The following is a 16,281-nucleotide window of genomic DNA, read 5'->3' on the forward strand; positions in this document are numbered from 1 at the left end:
TGGTTTTGAAAAAAGTATACACGTATATATGTTACTGTGAAAGACCAAAATTGGAGAATGTCAACATTCACCAAATACGTCGGTGAAAGATGAAATATTGCATTTCATTCTTGTATATTCGGACCATCACCGGTGTATGTCGACAATCACAGATATGCTCTGGTGTAGGTCGAAAAGAGAGGTCTTGTGCAATTCAAAGTGTCATAATAGTTTAAGTTTTTGCAATAAATAAGATTTGAATCACATAATTTAGTAAGTTTTTTATTACTATTATTTTATTTTCTCATTTAGAACATACTGCATAATTAAGTAAGTTTCTAACTTCTATTATTTTCCTTTCTCATTTTGAATGTACTGTGCGTTTTAAGTTCTTATATTCTTAAGTTCCTATTTTAAGTATCAGGTGCATTTTTTGCGACTCAATTATGGAGAAGAAAATACAATATTCTTATGTGTTCAACATTCACCATTAGTTTATGGTGAATCTCGACATTTACTGGTGTAAGTCAGAAATAAGAGTATTTGGAAAATATTTCGGACATACACCAAGCGACTATGTGAATGTTGACATTCACCGGTGAAAGTCGACATTCTCCAGATTTCAGTGTTTCACCGTAAAATATACATACATCAATATACATGCACATTTGAAATAACCACATAATATATTTGACAGTCTCTTAACATTTATTAAAAAAAAACAGTACTTGTCACATATTAAAATCCCTAGTTAATAAAATCAACCATTTATTATGTACACATTTCCAAAACGGGGGAAAAAAAAACATGTACTAATCAATTAAAAAAACTCATTTATTATACTTACCTTCCTACTTACAAAATTCAGATAAACAAAAGACACATTATTCAGTGCAAAATATGCTACTGTTATCTATCAAAGCTGTCTGGAGTTCATTAATTTAACAATTTCTCCCTGGAGCAAATTACAAAAAAAAAACCCTATTTACCAAAAACCAATATTACATGGTTGGTATGATTGTTAATACATTGTATGTCTCCCAGACAATGCAATACAGTCTGTACAATGCCTAGGCATGCTGAGTATCAAATTATCGATCTGATCTTGGGGGATATTACACCACTCAAAAAGCAATGCTCTCCGAAGTTCCGGTAGACATGTAGGAGGAGGTTGAAGGGCTGCAACTCATCGGCCTAGCATATCCCACACGTGCTCTACTGGATTCAAGTCCGATGAGAATGCTGGCCAGTCCATACGGGTGATATCCTCCGATTGAAGGCATTCGCTTACGATGTTTGCACGGTGAGGACGGGCGTTGCCATCCACAAACACAAATTGTGCGCCCATGGCGCCCCGAAACAAACGTACATGTTGTTCCAGAATGACGTCTCGATAAATTTGGCTTGTCAGGGTTCCAATTTGAGCATGCAGGTCAGTTCTGGAACCCAGAATAATTCCACCGCAAACGAGCACTCCTGCACCACCGTAACGGTGTCGTTCAATGGTGTTTTCTTGGTGGTAACGGGTACCTGGAGCTCTCCATAAAAAAGTCCGGCGAGAATCAGACTGCAAGTTAAACCTGGACTCGTCGGAAAACATCACACATGCCCACTGTTGCGGTGTTCACAATGCATGCTCTCTACTCCAGGCTAACCGCAGGCGACAGTGAGTTGCAGTAAGTGGAACGTATCTGACAGGTCTATGAGCATATAGACCAATCTGCCCTAAGCGTCTGTACACGGTCTGCCTTTAAATTGTCGTACCAGTGGCTGAAGAGAGCTGACGAGACAGGTCTGAGGCTGTGCTCCGCCTGTTTCTTTTGGCAGTAACTGCAAAATACCGGTCCTCATTCTGCGTTGTATCCGTGGGGCGACCTGTGCTGTAACGTCTACTCACATTACCATCATCTTGGAATCGTTGCCAAAGCCTGGAAATGACACTCTGGGCAATTCCAAGTTGGTCTGATACTTCCAGTTCGGTACGCCCACATTCCAGATGGCCGATAATTCTACCACATAAAAATTCATCCAAATACGTCCTTTGTGTCATAACTATTTGGTTAATGCACTGAAATGCTTACAAAGTGCCTGCGAACAATTTTACTTCTTTGCCTGTATTCCGTATATATCACTCTCTTACACTCTCGTCATTGTGACGTACCATCGGTGTCATCTGGTTACTTCCTGACATTTGCATATGATTCTTGAAGATGTGTGTAGTGATTTTAAAGGTGATATATTTATTTTAGAGTTCGATTTCCGCGTGACTCCGAATTATCCTTAATTTATGGACATCAGTGTATTTGAAATGCACCACTTAAATAAAAGAAAATTTTTGAAAGAGGTGCAAGGACATTCTGGCGTATGGGGAGAAACAAATATGATCAATAAGTTTATGAACTACTGGTTTAGAAATTTTTTTACATCTATGCATTATGAGGTAGAAGCTACTTAGGTAGCTCAAGAAATACACATCTCTGATACAACTGAGCAATAAATCAGTTGAAAGAATAACACATAGAATAGACTATAAAGTAAATATTGTGTGAATGATTCTTCAAATTTCATTACAGTAATAAATTAATAAGCATAAACAATAAAATAAAATAAAAAATATTTTTTTTGACGGGGGGAACAAAGCAGGTCTAAAAAAAAGGAAAAAGAAAGCTAGATAGAAGAGGTATTGTTGTGAATAGAACAGTGGATTTAAATTTAATACATCACAGAAGTTCCAGTAAACATTACAAGCTTTATATTAAACCCTTATCACATACGATATTTGTTGCCGGAACAAAACGTTTGCAGCAACAGTTCTGAGAAACGCACTTTGGCAAAATAGGGTTACCATCTTCACTTGGTAAACAGGCTGAAAGCCAAACAAGAATCAGTTATCGCTCAGATTGGCGAAAGTGACGTTTCCTTTTAAGTGACATTCACTTCTTCGTGTTTTGTATCGCTCATACGCTTTTTGTTTTAAACTTTATTGTTAGTAATGGAAGATTATAGAAAGGTGATTGCTATCAAGTTAATCACTTTGATCTCCACTCTGGCACTTCAAGTAATAGATAAACACACTTCTGGTTATAGCAATCAATTACATCAGTAATAGCCAAATTCTGTATACACTAAAAATAGTTTAAAACGTGTGCTGGATAAGTCTATTTATCAGACATTATTTATGTGTATTTTGTGTTGTCTGCATTGCAATGAAAATTTGATGGCTCACTGGAAAATTTGCGATTTGGTGACCATGTTCTGACCTTGACTAACTTTATGGCTCATAATTACTGTTCTGTCCATTTAAACAAACAAACAAACCCAAAAAAATATCTTTTATGACAAAAGTCTATATGGCTGATATTTACATCCTCACAGCCAGCAGATACTATTAAGCAAAATGAAGATCAAATAAAGCATATGAATACATGAGCAATCAAACATGTGCAAGTTGTTTACATTCCCATAGAACACTCGGTAATACACCTAAAACACATTAATTATACCAACTCTAGAAATTAGGTGGTGCACATCATGAGTTTGTTTTATGCGATTACGACAAAGCCTCGAGGGATATCTGCCTAACAGGAGGGATCCCTTTGTAGAAGATTTTTAAAAACTGGCTCGTATACCAGTTACAAATGGGGCAAACCAAGGAAACGTCATGTAGCCAGCCTGTTCGCGGCATTCTAACCTGAGACAGAACTACCAGTGTTCAACAACACTTCGGCCACTAGTAGGCCCGTGCACTTAATTGGAAAGTGCAATTCATTATGTAAACAGAGATGAAGGTGATAATCAGTTGTGCACTGTTTTAAGTAATGAAATGTTATAAATGCATAGCTGTTACATTTCTTATTATTTATTAGTCATGTTTTTATTATGTAGATCATACATATGATATAATTATTAATTAACCCAATAACAAAATGTGTACATTCTTTAGTACTCAAATACTCATCAATTATTTTTCAACTGATTATTACATACCCATAAGAATTTGCAAAGATCTGATGACTATAGTTGCTGCCAATTACATAATCGTTATCTGAATTAAAAGTAACTTCAAATAACTTCTTGGCAATGTTAATTTTTGTATTCATACATACATATATATACACATCTAATAAGTCATATTTACATATAGATAGAGAGATGCGATGGTTTAGAAGTTGTTAATATAAATTTATTAGTTGTTAATATATATTGCTCGTATCCGGGACATGTTCCTCCCAGCCAGACGAAACATTTCTCGGAAGCCTCCCGCTTAAAGCAGTGCTACTAGAATCTCGTTTCTCGGAATTGTCCCGGGTAAGCACGTGCGTCCCTAGAAGTGATAGCCTCTTTAGGCTGCCCTGAGGAAAGTTGGTCACACTTAAAAGTTTCAATAACTAATAAAGAATTTCTATGCTTGTAACTATAAATATTTTGGGGTGCATGCTGTGTGTAACCAGACAGATATTAATTTCTTTAAAAATCTCAGCTGTGAAAAGTATTTGACATGTATTTGCTTTTATAATTTCATTAAGTTAGGGTACTCAGCAAACGTAACTTGAAAATATTTATGCCAGGAAAACAAGCAAGAAAAGTCTTCTGTAATATGACAAAGGGTTCTATCACTTAACTGCAACTTTTTAGGTAAAATGCGAGTTTTAGTTACAAGGAAAGAGCTATGCATCCTCTGGTAGATGGAAGTAGTTAATGACAGTCAATACGTACATGAGCACTGAAACAGTTTTGAGTACATATTAATTATCAAAAATTCCATGTTGTGTCCAAATTTCTATTATACAAATATGCAACACTTTTTCAAAAATCATCTAAAAACCAGAAACAGATGATACTAATAAAGAAAATAAAAAGACTGTCATTTTTACATACACTTTTTCCTAAAATCTGAACAGCTGCAGGAGTTTTAACCGCAATTAACATCTTTTCAGAAAACTCTTCGATGCCTTTCAGATCATCACTGGTCAAATAATGATACGTAAAAGACACAATTAAGGTAAAAATTCTCTAATTTACAATTGACTATGATGATTTAAATTTTTAGTAATAATGTAACAATTCAGAGAAATAAAGCTGAAAGAAAAATAAATTTTAAGCTATGCATTCACATATATGACAAAGATATACAGTTTAATGAAACAGTATCAAACAATACAATTAAATTTTGTCACAAAACTGCTTCCATAACTACATTTTTAAAGTAAAATCATTCCATTCAATAACAATGATTCACTTCACATGAAGATCAGCAATTATGATCAGATCAGTAATTTTAATTACATAAATTTATCATTATGCTTATACATAATAATAAATTGGTATTACATACGAAGTATGTTCTACTTATAATTTGCACTGTAAAATGATAATCATGCTTCATATTACAGAAAATCATTACATATATTAACAGCTCTTGTTTTCTCAGACTACTATTGCCTGACATAATTTAGTAAAATAAATTAAAACCTTGTGACACAAACTAAAAAGATAAAATATTATAACTTTAATATTGTACTAGAAATACACTATTACAGCTGCTTAACAGCACAAAATTTGCTAAGAGATTTTTCAATTTTTCTAATCAGTTCTGTACCACCTTATAATTAGGGATGCAGGCCATGCAGTTACTGCATATTTATGTAAAAGCTTCTCTAGTCACTCAGAATTAATTAAGTGTAGTATCTTGTCTAAGAGAAGAACCTACGGATCTAAATTTTTGGCTTATTACTTAGAAATTATGAAGCAGTTGAGATCAAATTACCTAGAAAGGTATTATTGTTTATTTTATAAATGGGAAAAAAATATTTTTTCATGCAGACAGTCAGTTTAGCTGCTAGCACAGCCAAATGCAAACCAGCAATTCTTCACAGCTTTAGCTCATAATGGGATAAAGATATATGCGATTCACAAAGACCAAATACATATGCTTAGTCCATGTTAAAGAGCAAAGATAAAATATTCCCTGAAATTCCATTTAAATACATGGAATCATGAAAAAAAAACACAGCTGATATTTATGCATCTTGGAAATATTCTGACAGAAGACTTGCTATCGGGGTTTAATGAAAGTTTCCCCACCACAGCCAAATATTATCTATGCAAACAATTCGCATTACCATGTTTAAACATATTTTGTCAAATGATCTTTGGCATTTGAAAGAAAGAGTCTTGCTTTACTGTGTAGTGAAAGTTGTAAAAAAATATTGTTAACATTAAGTACAAGGTGTCTACAATGGAACTACTCCACTACAGCTTAGAACCATGATTTACTTTGCTCTGTTGCAAAAAGTCAGTTACAGAATGTCATGAAATGATGTGCATCGTTTAAGGTACTAATCCTGTCTTTTACGATGCTGTGAAGATTTGGTACCGAAAGTTCAAAAACAAGGACTATGACATTCAAGAAGCAGAGCACTCTGACTAGCCTAATGATGCTAATGAGGCCCGCCTGTGAGACCTTGAGGAAGAAAACCAGTATGCAACCACTCGAGAGCTTGCTAAGGAGTTAGATGTTAGTTGCCATGTCCACTAGTTGCACTATGCGTCACATAAATTTGACGTACAAGTTCAATAGCTGGGTGCTCCATAAGCTGACTCATTCAGATAAGGACAGCCACATTCGGGCTTGCCTTAATCTAATTGAATATCAATGCAAAAAGTGGATTTACTTCAACAAAAGTTTGCAAAGTGCAATTTGACTAACAAAAAAGTCATGCTTAGTATCTGGTGGGATTGCCCTGATATCATCCACAAAGAGTATCTGGAAAATGGTAAAACCCTCGACAGCAAGGTGTACAGCGAGATGCTAGTCCATGCTCACGCTGCCATCAAGGAAAAATGTCGACCTGAGTTCTGGCAGAAAAAGGTAATGTTCCATTAAAATAATGCAAGACCACACGTGTTTGCATTCACTGGCCTGCACTCTGCACAGATCCAAATGGGATCTTTTGCCACACCCGCCATATAGCCCAGGCATTGCTCCTTTGGACTTCTACCTTTTTCCACACCTGCACCTACATCTTGCTGATGCTATCTTCCATCCTGAACAGAATGTCCAAAATGAGGTTGATCTGTTTTTTGGAGTTGCGGTCGCCAAGTTTCTGGGCCGAAGGCTTTGAAAAAACTACCAAAATCGTTGGCAGAAAGTCATAGGTTTAGATAGATGGTGATTATTACCAGTTCTTAGGTACTGCTTTCATTTTTTTCTAACTTTATTAAGAATGTATTTTTGAAGGAAAATATTTGTTACAACCAGATACATTTTTTATGCATACATTAATTTCTCATTCATATTCATTAAATACATTAATACCATTATGAATTCCATCATCACAGCTGGAAACAAAATAATTATTGAAATGTACAACAAACCAAGTAGTAACCTAGCAATTATTCTTACTTTGATTTCTTCTTATGCCATGCTTTTACCTTAAAACAGCCATGTAAAATATACATCTACGAGACATTTTTCTGCATACCTCAGTTCACTGTGAGAAACAAAAAACTGAGGTTGTAAAAAAATAACAAAAAAGGAACCTATTTCACATAAAATGCGTGCTTCAGCATTTGAAGATTGAAAAAAAAATGTTCTGCAATATCAGACGAGTTCTCTTGCTTTCTGCCCCTTTCCAACCAATGCTGAGAAAATATCAGCCTATTTACAGATGGAATTAATAGAAATTCACTGTAATGCAAATCTACAGCAAATATTCAATGAAGTGGATAGGTCCAAATTAGAACAATACTTAGATAAAATGCCTGAAATTTGAAAGTATAGTCAAATACCGAAAATCCGCCGACCTGAAATCCGTGTTGCCTCTCAAAATATAAACATTCAGTTTATAGGTTCCGGAAACCACAACACTGATTACGAAATATCGAGGAAAAAATACTCACCGAATAATGACATCATAATTACCCAATAATAATGAGTCATAATGGAAATACCAAATTATTGACATCATGATAAAAGTCCCCCCCCGTAATCTGCATCGAGGTTAAAAAGCAGACGATTCACTCAACTCTTCTTTCAAGTTCACAATTCACGTTGTATTTTCTGAGCTTTGTTATTTCTCGAGATTATGTAGTGCTGATTTTTTTTATCCAGATATTTTGTGGATATTAAGAAGAATTAAGAATATTTTTAATTTCAGCCCTTTTTAATACGACAGATAAAAAAACACACTTATGATTTTACTGCTTGAAATGTTGAAAAATGTAAACTGTTACATTGACGGTAACGTGAAAAAGTGAACATTCTGCAAAAGATGGAGGCAGCTGCTATTCCTCGGTTTAGAGCAAAATCGTATGGAATTGTGACATGATTGTGTATGATATACAGAAAAATAAAGAAAAGCTGTTGAAATTTTACAGCAAGAGTGATTCTAACACAGGAATCCGAAACCAAAATCTTTGCACAAGACGAAATTGGCAAACCTCAATGCTGTGTACATAATACAATGAATAATATAATCAATTTATATATGCAATAATAATTTAATGCATATAATAAATTATTAAAATAATGTATATAATATTTTAATTAAATATATCTAATATGCCTTATTTATTTTGCACTTTTAGTCTGAATACTATGATTTAACTTTCCTCTCCTGAAATCCGCACAACCTCTTGTCCCAAGCTTTGTGGATTTCTCGACTTCTACTGTATTATTAACTAATAAATAAATTTAGAAGGAAGAAGACACATTAACCCTTTCCGGCACGCTACCTTTTAAAGTTGGAATTTCGATTGAAAAAAAAGGTAGGCAGTCTAATTAGGCCTAGAGGAGTACACAAATAAAATTTTGTGAAGATAGCACTTATTGTTTTAATTCTGTGGGTGTGCCCGAAGCGGGCACACTGACTGAATAGAGCTTCGAAAAGTGTGCTGAAACGAGCATTGCTGGGAAACGCGTAAAAGAGTAAGAGATTTTGCCTACAATTAAAAAACACTAGATTTTGAATACCATAACAGATTTAGCATTATTAAGGGTGCGCCACAGGGAGACCTGCTACTCTACACCCCCTAAAAGGCTCCTTTTTGGTTGATTACATGCATATGAATGGGAAACAAAAACGTAACTTGGTTTATGATCTTTACATTATTTACATTTCATATTTACATTTTAGTCTATTTTTTTCATGGTGGTACTTTTCGAAGAAAAAGCACAACCTTTGAAAAAGCACAACGCAATATTGTATGTTTTGCACATGTACCAGAATCTGTATCAGATTCACTATCTGAAGAAATTCGTGTAGCACCCCTCTCCGATTCGTTTGGAAAATAATTAAAAATTCAAAAAAATAAACTAATATTATATCTACTAATAGAAATTATAAACTGTTAATAAAATTAAATAAACATCTACAACTCAAAACTACTACACGTAGCGCTAGCGAAACTTTGAACGAAAGAGAAAGAGAGAACTGCTCTAGTGAAAAACCAAACAGCTAACTCATAAAATTACGCTTGACCTTCAGAAAAACAACCCAACAATTTGTTAGTTAATTAGCTAGTTAGTCCTCTGAAAAAAAAGGGGGAAAGGGAGAGAGAGAAAAACAGGAAATGAAACACAGATGTGGACCTTTCTGTTGTCAATGAACTGACCGATGAAATGCGAAGAAACAAAGAATAGTCTCTCAGTTGTCCGAATGTCTTCGTGTGCCCGGTCTGGGCACACCTCGGGTTCGTCATTTGAATTTAAGCATGATTTCAAGATAAAAATTTAAAAGTAATATAGAATAAGGAGACTAGCATACAGCCAAAAAAAAATAACATAGAAATTTCTTGTCAAACAATTGCTTTTATATCCTAAAAAAATCTGGAAGTTTTCTTTGAAAAATGAGGGTCTTAAAAAAACTAAACATGGCTAAAATATATGGACTGGTTTGTGTTGACCTGCTATCTGCTATAAATAAAGAAGGTTCAGAGTAACCTATAGTAACCTCTAAATCCTTTTTCATTCAATTTTTCTGTGCATACAGAAAGAAAACATTAACCCTTTGTGGCACGGTGTGCCGCAAAGAATTAAATGATACGAATAACATTAAAATAAAGCTTACTTAAGGATTAAAAATTGCATAACAAAAAAATCGACAGTAGTATTTTGACGAATATAGATATATTAAATGGTTAGCCTGGATGACTAATTATTATTATTATTAATTTTACTGCATAATGACAAATAAGGCATTTAAAAAAGAAGAAAAGGTACAAAGATTTTGTTTTATATGAGAATGGGAGGAATTTACTGTTGTTCAACATGCACTGCACATGCAAATCTCTGGATTCTCGAGTTTACTGAAAACTTTACCTTTCTAAAAGACAATCTGACTGGCCCTGCAAAAACTGGCTCTACCCCTGCTGTCCGAATGATGCTCACGCGATACATGATTCGCGAAGAAAGTGATCGCTTCTAATCGCTTTTTTGGGATGGCCTTATGAAATTCCTTTACTCTTTTTGGTCAATTTTTGAATTGCCTAACGTTTCCCGGCTTTCCAGGTAGCATGGCAACCCTGATTAAATTAATATTTTTTGTACATGCATTTATATTTTTAATAAAAATTAAGTTGCTTATGTCGAATTGTTGTTTTTAATAAGTTTTAGGAATATAACCCTTCTTTTTGTATTGGCTCTAGATCTTATACAATGGTTTCACACAATATGGCATTTTCCAGGAACCTATCTATGTTAAAAGAGGATTACCTGTACGCAAAAGATAAAAGTTTTGCAGTACACAAATGAAACCAAAAGTACGGGGAAAACATTACACCTCATATTTCTAGAATGGTCTGGCTAACAAAGAGAGTGGCCATTGCGCATAGATTTATCTCTCTTAATACAGGTCCCCATGCAGTAAATGAGTTGTTAATCAAAGCTTTTAAAAGCAAGAGTTTTAATGCCTGGAGTGTCCTGGGAAAAAGCTGATGTTGAGTAATGGTCCTTCCTAAAGCATATCATACATTCAGTATACAGTTTATGCCTAACAACTCTGTTAACACATCATATGGTGAATGAGTATGCATTTTCTGCAGAAAATTCTCACACAGTTCAGCTTTGTATGGACTCACATTATTATTTAAAAAAGTAAAATCCTCTAAAACAGCCTCCTGGTAAAGCTTCATATAAAGTTTAGGAACATCATCCCTAAAACAGTGTGCAATTACAAAGACATGGAATGGTGCGCTGCTGTGTAACACGATGTCTCACCATAGAGCATATCAAACATGCAGTATACAGTTTATGCCTAATAACTCTGTTAGCACATCATACGGAGAATAAGTATACATTTTCTGCATCTGTCTCACCATACAACGATTCCACTTCCACCAGACTAACAGACTTGCCTTTTGTTCAAGGATTGATAGTGGACCCTAGGCTGTGACCAGCTGAAGGTTCATCAAAAATCCCTATGCATATCGAACAAGACTTGAATCTTGTTTACCCAAGAATGGTGTGCTTGGAGTTTCAAAAGATGCACTGTCTTCCACAATCTCTCCACAGCTTCCCAGGGAATTAATGACAGCAAGATGGTCTGGAAAGTACTTTCTAGCTATCATACTTAAATTGCATCATTATTTAATGCCACATATCAATCATCAACAAGTGTTTAACTCTTGCATGGTATTGGCCTGGACCCCTGTTGATAATCCTTGTAGTTTGGGATAGGTGCCATAATCAGGATATCAACATTAAAGATCATTGATGGCCTCCATCTGAAAGTGGCCAGCTAAAGCCTACTGATTGCTTTTCATATCAGCCCATTGTGTAAACAATTCCAAGAACTAATTTGACTGAAATCATCAGTCTTGGGTATTTTCTTGCAAGGAACACAATTGTAGAGGCGAATTTCACAGACATGGAAACCAATCACTTTTACATTCTCTTAAACACATTTTAACCGTCTATAACCACCAAATGCTTATACTACATTTAATACTCCCCAAATTAAACATATTATCAGTTAATTCAGAAGTCAAACAACAAAAATCAGCATTATATTTTAAAATTTTCACAGGACTAGTTTCGATGGTTTTACCGAACCACCATTGTCAGCTGCAAAAGCGCAAATGCATTTTGAATTAGTATTTGTTCGGTGTGTTATTGTGTCTTGATTATATTATCAGTTTTCAAAAGATCAGCAGTAGCTACTTTTTTGAGTTATAGCAGAAATGTGTTTATAACTTTAATTTGGGACATGAGGTGCATGTGGCGCACCATAGCGTTAATTTTAGACACTTTAAAGCTATTGAAAGTATTCACTTTTGCCGGTGAGAATTTTGCCAAATTTTGGTGGGTCTGTGCTGAAGCTCTCTCTCTGTAAACAATGCATGAATGCATCATAAGAATTTATTCAAATTTCACGTTTGAAATGTTAGATAATGTATGATGGTAGGAATAATATAAGTTTGACATTTTTCACATCACTGGAGGTTCCCATTTTTGAGATTTAAAGTAAAATCTGAAGTTCTCTTTATGCTTAGGTGTACAGCTGTTCAAATTTCAGTAAATTTATTTTATGAGCAGATGGAATGAAGGTTTTAGGGACACCCTATATATTATCAACCATATGAAATCAAAAGATGCTGTAAGAAATATAAGAAAGGCATTCTAAGGGCTGGTTTCTCAGCTCATTCATTAACTTCTGACAGTTTCAAAGCAAATAATCACTAAATTAACATGGCATTGAGATCACAAGGACTGGTGGTTAAAGGCAGATATATCATTAGTATCCTGACAAATGATAGAGTCCTAACAGATAATCGAAATAAATTTAAACATAAAATAAGTTCGTGAATAATAAAATAAGTTCGAAAATAAAATAAGTTCACGAAAATAAGTTCGTGAATGTGTTTAAGAGAATGTACATCAAATTAATTTGGAGATATTGCATAATGAACATAAATTATAAAAATTGTTTCCTGTTACATGAAGGTCACTGGAATTTTTTATGTACGTGTAGACAAAAAGCAGCAGAAAAGAATTAAGTTAGATTTTAAAATATGAACTATTTTTAGCCTAGCAGATGATTTTTTATAGGCCAAATGCATAGAATAAATTTTAGGCAGACGAAAAAATGGAGTTGATGTAAGAACATTATCACACTATGATCTTAAAGTGGGATTAAATCAAGATGAACATCTACAACTAGCATTTGAAAATGAAGATCCATCTCACGCTATTGTACTCAGATGGTTTACAGAATTTCACAGAGGTCACAACTCTCTTCAGGATGAAGAACACACAGGGCGGTCACTGTCAGCAGTATTCCCGGATAATGCGTTTGCCACGTGGAAAATGTTAATCAATGGTAATCGCTGCACCTACCAAATGATACAGAAGAAACACAGCATTGGATCCGCCGCCATACATAAAATTATTCATGAAGAATTGCATATGAAAAAACTAGTTTGCCATTGGGTTCTCCATAATTTAACTGAGCACCAAAACGAGGAATTTTTCAGAAACACTAAAAAATCTTTAATTACTTAAATAAGGTGGCCACCATATTATTTATAAAATTGTAACTGGTGATGAAAAACATACATATCATTTGGAGCAATAAAAAACATAAAGCATGCCATTTTCTTCAGAAGTACATGACTGGTCGAAGACATCAAGCTGGAAGGAGAGAAGACAGCTAACTGGAACACCACCGTCTTCCAGAAATTCTTTAAGAAGTGAATGTTAGAGGACTAATGCTCCACCATGTCAATGCATCTTCTTGCACAGCAAGATTGACAGTTTAGTTTCTTGAACGAAAACGCATCAAAGTAATAGAGAATTTCAAGGGAAAAAGCACACAGGAAAAACACTCAGAGAATAATGCCCCCAGGTATAAATGCTAACAGGAAAAAAAGCAAAACGGAAATATGCCTGCATAGAAAAAAAAGTCACATGGAAAAATGCTCACTTAGAAATATACACTTATGGAATTATATGCCCACATGGAAATAAGCGATTGATAAGAAATTCAGATAGAAATCTCCTTATATTAATCAATTAATAGTTATTCAATTTGAACATTGTATACCTTTTTGCATTTTTTAAAAATAAAAATTATTCAAATTTCCAAAAAAATCTATGGTATATATTTCAAAAACTGTATACCTTATGTGTAAATTCTATAGCTATATGAGATTAGCAAGCGTGTTGTTTCGAATTAAGAAAAGGAAAGGAGGGAAAAAGGAAAAATGAAATAGAACATACAATGAAAAATTATTACAATTTTAATTGTTAAAAAAATGAAATAATAGTAAATAAGAGTTACACTTTTTATAGTGCAAACATTCAGAAGAATAAGCAAACAGAAATAGTTACTTTAATTCATTAAAAATAGCTTATTGTATTATAGTCTCTTACATAATTTGAGGTTATCGAACGCAAGTTTTCATATTTTCTTTCTCTCTTTTAACTTAAAAACCCCTTGCATTTACATTAGCTAATAACATTTATGATTTATAATAAATGCTGACATGCAAAATCTTTTTCCAGTACGCATCAAATAAAAACCACATTCTAGGATGATAGAGTTTGTACATGAAGTAATATTATATTTGTTAAACTTTTTGATAAAATAATACTATTGAATTTAAATCACTTTCAAAAGCTTTTTTCACATAGTTTAATAAGTATGTTTAACTGAGCGGCATTCAAGTGCCTAAAAAGTCAACTTTAGTTTTAACACTTTAAACGTCTGCAGAAAATTTCAAAATTTTTTGACTCCAAACTTAAATAACTACATTCAAACATGAATTTTTGTAGATACACATTAAAAGTATACAAAAATAGAGTAAAAATACAAAAATTAACTATTGGTGTTACGGGAAGGGGGGGAGAGTACCCTCATAACAGCATATTACAGAAGGTTTATGCATGTTCATAGCTAAAATTACATTTAAAAATGCATCTCATATAAATAGTGATAACACTGTAAAAATTTTTGCAAAAAGGATATTCTCCATCTTTTTCTATTGAAGACTTCAGTTGTAAATTCATGTGATAAATCAATTCATCAAGTTTATTTTCTTTAGCTTCCAGAATGTCAATATCTTTTTCGATTTCATATTTTGTAACACTGGCACAAGGTGATGAAGCTCTAGGCCTAAATAAAAAGAAAAAGTATTTATATGCAATAATATTTGCAACTAAACAGCTTTGTTGAATAGATAAAAAAATTACACGCTCAGTACTTTTTATCATTTACTTTCTTAATTACAATAAAACCATGTGATTTTCACACACCTAAATGCTCCTGAAAAATAAAAAAATGACAAATTAAAGAGAACAAGTCAACAAATAAATCTCTCCACACACAGCCACTCTCACGTTTTGCTCTGTCTCTAAATGATGGTTGCTCTTTATCATCACAAATTAGGGGGGTGGGAATACACTTTGCATAAAAACGATACTGCAAATTCAATCATGCTGAATTTATATAGACAGCACTCAACATTTTTTTTTTTTTTACTTATGTCCAAAATTCTTACTTATATCATGAGAATGACATTACTTATGGTACGAGAATGACATCGTGATAAAGCACAAAACAGTAATTTGTATGGCAACTGTAAGATGTCCTTCCTTTCATTGAATCAGTATCTTGACTACTCCAATTTAAACAAAATGGGCTGTCATTTCAGTGAAATTATGAGAATATTTTTATATCTTCTTATTTTGGTGGAATATCTTTAGATCTTTATGTAAGCCAGACTGCGAAAATGCAGTTTAAAGAATATAAGCTGTCTATGTAGTCATTAAATCATTTCAAACTTCTTAAAAATTTTATTACTGAATTTGATTACATATATATAAAATAAAACCTAGTACTATTCAATTGGTTAATATAAACATAAATTACAAGCTTTTATTTAAAATCTTCGTAAAACATGTTCAAAACAATTTTAACAGATGAATGATTTATAATATATTTTCTAAAACGTTTATTATAAATATTAAAACATTTATAATTAATATTTAATAATTTGTTGTTTTATTCATTTTTTCAAAAAGCAAAGTTTGAAATTTTAGCAGCCACAAAACATTTTATTTAAAACCGCTCAGTAGCATATGTGGTTTCTTTTCTTCTTTTAAACATTTGGTCTCGTATATAAATTACATTTAAAATTAATTTAGGTTTATTTTAACTAATTAAAGAGATAAAAAACTCCGATGGCATTTTATAGCAATAGTAAACAATGTCAAAAAAGATGCAAGTATATGTTAGAAATCCGCCAATCTGATTCGTGTTTGTGACATCATTCATTGCTCGCAGTGGCTTATGGGTTAAGGGA

The 16,281-nt window shown here is 33.4% G+C and overlaps 1 protein-coding gene across 1 annotated transcript in view; it reads right to left on the reverse strand.

Annotated features, from left to right (window-relative positions):
- The window catches only part of LOC118197693 (transcription factor E2F1-like), a 200,928-nt gene that overhangs the window by 15,337 nt on the left and 169,310 nt on the right, over positions 1 to 16,281 (reverse strand). The window contains exons 5-6 of the mRNA XM_085807189.1: positions 14,946 to 15,092; positions 4,858 to 4,963 (exon numbers count right to left, since the gene is read on the reverse strand). Of these exons, the coding sequence (XP_085663315.1) occupies positions 4,858 to 4,963; positions 14,946 to 15,092 (253 nt within the window). The remainder of the gene's footprint in view (positions 1 to 4,857; positions 4,964 to 14,945; positions 15,093 to 16,281) is intronic.

Source organism: Stegodyphus dumicola, chromosome X1 (genome assembly GCF_044657685.1).
Source record: "Stegodyphus dumicola isolate Sdum_Otavi_A_Nest chromosome X1, ASM4465768v1".
Taxonomy (NCBI): Eukaryota; Metazoa; Arthropoda; class Arachnida; order Araneae; family Eresidae; genus Stegodyphus; species Stegodyphus dumicola.